This window comes from Panthera uncia, chromosome E1 (genome assembly GCF_023721935.1).
Source record: "Panthera uncia isolate 11264 chromosome E1, Puncia_PCG_1.0, whole genome shotgun sequence".
Taxonomy (NCBI): Eukaryota; Metazoa; Chordata; class Mammalia; order Carnivora; family Felidae; genus Panthera; species Panthera uncia.
Window position 1 is genome coordinate 14,241,310 of NC_064814.1, and position 5,313 is coordinate 14,246,622.

The 5,313-nt window shown below is 52.6% G+C and overlaps 1 protein-coding gene across 1 annotated transcript in view; it reads right to left on the reverse strand.

The window, feature by feature from the left end:
- Window positions 1–4,781, reverse strand: part of PLEKHM1 (pleckstrin homology and RUN domain containing M1) — a 37,308-nt gene extending 32,527 nt beyond the window's left edge. Inside the window, exons 1-4 of the mRNA XM_049638185.1 lie at window positions 4,775–4,781; window positions 3,698–3,761; window positions 3,494–3,596; window positions 2,955–3,000 (exon numbers count right to left, since the gene is read on the reverse strand). Of these exons, the coding sequence (XP_049494142.1) occupies window positions 2,955–3,000; window positions 3,494–3,596; window positions 3,698–3,761; window positions 4,775–4,781 (220 nt within the window). The remainder of the gene's footprint in view (window positions 1–2,954; window positions 3,001–3,493; window positions 3,597–3,697; window positions 3,762–4,774) is intronic.
- Window positions 4,782–5,313: the final 532 nt, after the last annotated feature.

The window sequence follows — 5,313 nt, forward strand, 5'->3', positions numbered from 1 at the left end:
AACAGCGACGGGCCTCGGGGCGCCCCGGCCCGGGGACACCGTGAGACTCGAGGCGGTGGCGCGGGAAGGGACTTCCACACCCGGCTCGGTCCAGTGTGCGCCTCAGCGTGGCGGGGTGGGAGAGGTCGTGGGAGGCTGCGTGGGGCTGAGGTCACGTGCGGGGGAGTTTTGTGCGTACGTAGACGCGTCCGCGTGCGGGTGAGTTGCGGGGTGGGGCAAGTTGAGGAAAACGAATCCCTGAGCTCGTGGGCCGGATTTTGCATTTGGAAAGAACCGTGGTAATAAACCTGGTGCCGTCGGGCTTCCGGCGGCTTCCCATTCGCAACTCTTCACGGAGTGTGTGTGTAAGTGTAAGGTGTGTTGGCTGGGGCGGGGTGGGTGCGCTGTGTACCTCACAGGCGGGTTGGCCGCCTGACTGCGGAGCCGTGGGGGGTAGGTGGGGGGCTCTTGAGACCCCACTTGGAGAAGGCCAGGAGGCCGTAGTCCTGGAGGGGAATGGGCAGGTCCTGCGGGGTGGCCAGACAGCTGGGGAGATTATTGAAATCTTTGGGAAATTGGAATCTATTCCGTGAGGGGAAAAAAAAAAGAAAAATCAGTGACTTACCTGCAAAAGGGAAGAAAAGCAAAATTAATATATCAGAACAGTGAATAAAAATTTAATCGGGGGGTTGGTGGGGCGCTAGATCTAGTTAAATTACAAGGCCAAAGCCCCATCTAAGGGCTTGCTTGGACACCGTCCTTGTAGTGTGGAGCAGGAGTAGTGGGAAGAAATGCCCTTGCTGCTGGGGGTGGGGGGAGGGGGGGAGATGCAAGGGTGGGAGAGGGCTTTGTGGCACGGAGGACCCAGGACATTTAAAATGCAGAAAATGACCTCCGTATGCAGCTGTATTCAGGGAATTTTCAGTCCCCCATTATGAGATACCCCGTTGCCCAGAACCCAGGCACCTCTTGGAGATGCAGAATTAGAGTAAAGCGGTGTTAACAGGCTAGAAAGATGCCACTCATCGGCCAAGGGCGAGTGCGTGGCTCCACTGTCTGCAAGCGTCTGATCTGGGGAAGGGCTAAAACTGGGCATTATTCAATTTTGTCCTCATAACAATCCTTTGAGGCAGATATTAGCATTATCCCTACTTTACCTTTCACTGGTGGTGAATCTGAGGCCCAAGGAGGTTAGGCAAGGGGCTCAAGGTCACACCTGTACCTAAAGGGTGGGGGAGGTGACATGCCAGCCCAGAGAGAGAGAATCTTTTTTTTTTCTTTTTTTTTTTTTAATGTTTATTTATTTTTGAGACAGAGAGAGACAGAGCATGAACGGGGGAGGGGCAGAGAGAGGGAGACACAGAATCGGAAGCAGGCTCCAGGCTCTGAGCCATCAGCCCAGAGCCCGACGCGGGGCTCGAACTCACAGACCGCGAGATCGTGACCCGAGCTGAAGTCGGATGCCTAACTGACTGAGCCACCCAGGCGCCCCAAGAATCTTAAGTAGGCTCCATGCTCAGCACAGAGCTCAATGCGGGGCTTGATCCCATGACCCTGGGATCGTGACCTGAGTGGAAATCCAGAGTTGGATGTTCAACCAGCCTGAGCCCCCCTGCCCCCGCCGGGTGTCCCAAGGGATGCAATTTCTGGGGTCGGGTGCTCTCACTAGCAAGATGGCCCCTGGAATGGAGGACAGGAGGGAGGGCTCACATCACAACAGCTACTCACTTTCCCACTTGTTTGTTGGAGCCCACTTGGCACAGCCGTGCTCGGCTGGCTGCCGGGAGTCACCCTCCCTGAACCTCCCCAGACCCCGACTCAGCAGCAGACCAAGAGCAGCCTTGAGCATTAAGGGGGGTTTCAGAGGGAAAGAAGGAAGCGTGATGGTTGTGGGTACCCACAAAAATAGCCCACGTCCAGCATTCCAATTTGGGGCAAAAGGTATGTGTGCACGTGCACACACACATTTTATACAAAGGACTTTAGAAGGATTTCTGAATAGCATCCCTTGAGTGCAGCTCATGATTCTCTCTTGTTACTCAAGGTCACGAGGGATATGCGGGATGTCCAGATCCCTGAACTCCAGAGGCCAGGCAAGCATCTAGGCCTCTGGCATGGCCACTGGGGAAGTGCCCTGAGGAAGCACCTGCTTACTCTTGCCGCCATATGCCTCCAAACTCAGAGGAATCTGTAACTCCAGTGCATAGAAATGGAGAGTTTAATCCATGGGGAACACTCTGGAATGCTGAGGAAAAAAAAAATAAGCAAGAGTCAGGAAACCAGCTCCTATAAGACGAGCATCTGGCTTTACGTGTGTCCTACCATCATGGAGGAGTCAAAGACCACATCACCGGGGGACTGGTACCCCTGGAGCTATCCACACCTAGGCTGGCCCAGCCGGGCAGGCCAATGGACAGCTTCTGACACAGAGACACCCTCGGACACCAGAGCCTTGAATCTTCCTTTGCACCCAAAAGGGCGCTGTATTCCACAAACCAGATTACGACGATGGTAACCTACCTACCTACATTTATTTATTTATTTATTTATTTATTTATTTATTTATTTATGCTACTCTAAGGGCATTATCTAAATTCATCCTCATACCAACCCTTTGGGGCAGATGCTAGCATTATTCCCACTTTACCTTTTACTGATGATGACCTCTATTTTGGGGGGGCGGGTACCAGCAAATCTATTTAGATGAAATCTATTTGGGGGTACAGGGTTCTGATGGGAGCTTGCAGGCTGGCTGTGAACCTGCGTTTCTCCTGGGGCCTGTCTGGCAGGGGAAAGCTTGGGCAGAAAGCCCAGGACACGGGACCCGGATGTTGACGCCACAGCCACCCAGGCAGGGGACAGCCTCCATCACTGTGGGTCATGCTGTGCAAACTGCTGGTTTCCTGCTGAGCTGGGCCAGGCTGACAGACATGCGCTCCAAAGGTGAAGTTCAGCAAGGCTTCCAGGGATCTTACCTGCAACCCTCACCTTCTTGCTGGGGTTCCTTTCCTGTTCCAGGTCCTGTTACCGTAACAACATTGAGGGTGATTATGGCTGGGCTTCGAAGAAAAAGCAGTTACCAGCCTTGAGGGGGCTTCCTCCCCTCCCCACGTGGACTCTGCTGTCTGGTTTCCACCACACCAGGCCCAGGCCTCCCTGGAAGGGCGACCTTTTCTCAAAACCGGGCCCTGGGCTCTACCCCTCTCTCTGCTTCCCAAAGCTTCACCCCTACTGTGGAACGGGAGAGGGAGGGAAAGAAATGCCATCAGTCCCTCCTGCTGAAACCAGCCAGTCTCCCTGCCTTGCTCTGTGTGGGCCCCACAGAGGGGAAAATGAGGGTGGTGCTCTGGCCAGGATCAAGGAGGGAAATGGGATCAATTTGGGGGTCTTGAATCCTTTCCAGGAGGGCAGCCAGATTGGTCCCTCATGGGGAAGGGGAAGTTTGGGCCATAAGAAGGCTCTGGGGACCTGGGAAGGGCAATGAGGAAGAAAGACTTGGGACAGGAAGAGGGACCCAGAGCAGTGGAGGGCTGAAGGGAGGCCCAGCCGTGGAGGCCTGCACCATGGCCCCGCTCCCTGCTGCAGGAGAGGCCCAGTACGGAGCCATTGGAGCAGGTCTGGAGAGCCACAGCAAGGGCCAGGCGTCAGCAGCAATGCTTTTGGTGCAAGGCCTCCCCTTGGACCCATGATTTCCAACTTGACAGCTCGTGAGAATTACCCGGCTGAGCTTTCAAAGCCCTGCTGCTCATATCGCACCCCCCAGACCAACTGCAGCAGAACATCTGCGGGTGGAAACAGGCTTCAGAATCAGGAGGCCCTTCCTTGTTCAGTGACCCGTCAGGTGGCGCTGATCCCAAGAGAGAAGCCCTTGGTGTTTCGGTCTTATGTAGTCCCTGCTTACCACCTGTGTCCTGAAGACCCGTGTGACCATCCGTGCAGGGGCGCTGGTGTCGGGGAGCAGGCGAAGGGAGGGGAATGAGTTTAGGCTTTACAGAACCAGCAGCAAGTTAATGAAGTGTTCTGAGTCACACTGTTCATCTGTCAAATTGGGATCATAAAGCCTGCTTCCTGTGTTTGTTGAGAAAATTCCAGGAGACAACGATGGCTGAGCTGGGCGCGGTGCTCTGCCCACGGGAGGTGTTGGATAACTGGTTGCGAGTATCATGCTGGTGCTGGTTGACCTCGCAAGGGCTGTCCTAAACCTCTGTGCCAGCCCCTTTCACGGCATTTCTCTCTCGGCTCCGGTGATCTGGCCCCCAGTCTCCACTCTGAAAATGCTACGGAGTTCACACTCCGTGGCTCCCAGTGCTCTGCTTCCCTCAAATGCTTTTCTTCCCCTCCGTTGTCTATTATAACTGCTCATTCTCCAAAAGGTCAAGCTCAAGTGCAGCCTCATCCATGAAACAGAATTTTGATGGCTTCTATCACGTATCTTCGTATATCTACATAACAGTAATGTTTACTGAGCCCTTCTATGTGTTCTGTTCATATATTAACTGTCCTAAGAGGTGGCTTCTAGTAGCATCCTCATTTTACATTTGAGGAAACTGAGGCCCAGCCTCAGGGTAAGAGACTAGTCTGAGGTTGTACCGCCAGTAAGTGGAGCTGGGATCCCGAATTCAGGCAGACTGGTTTCTGAGCTCCCACTCCTGACCACCAGGCACACTGCCAAGGTGGATGGCATGGGCCTCTCTCTGCCTTGCGTTATGGACTCTGGTGTTCATGTCTGTCTCCTTCACTGCATTATCCCTGAGGACCAGAGCTTTTTTCCCTGTGTATGTATTTTCTACAGCACTCGCCATGGTGCCTTATTTAGTTTAGGAATATCACAAACCTTTGTTGAGCTGAGGACACAGCCCCCTGCTTTCAAGGGGCCGAACTCATCATAGGAATCAAGGATATGTAATCAAATCAAACACGAGGAGAAGGGTGGGCGTTCTCCTTAGTCAGAGACAAATAAAATTTTCACGGGAATGATTCCCCTTTTAGGTGCTAATAAACATACTTGCCATTTAGAGAAGATCTTTCACATGCCAGAAATGGTGTGAAGCAGTTTTCCTATTTTATCTCATAATCCCTTCTGATTTTTCTATAGCCCATATCTAATAATCTCTGCAGGGCAGATATTGCTGTCATCTTTGAGAAAGCAAGGCTCAGATTGCTTAGATCACTCATTTAAGACCACAGCTAATCATTGGTAGAATCAGATTCAGGTCTATCTGAGCTCAAAAGGTATTTGGAAGGTGAATAACTGGTACATTTCATAATTTTCATCGAGCTTTGGAAATGAGAGCATGCCTTGATTTTTCTGTTTTGTTGTTTGGGATGTTGCAG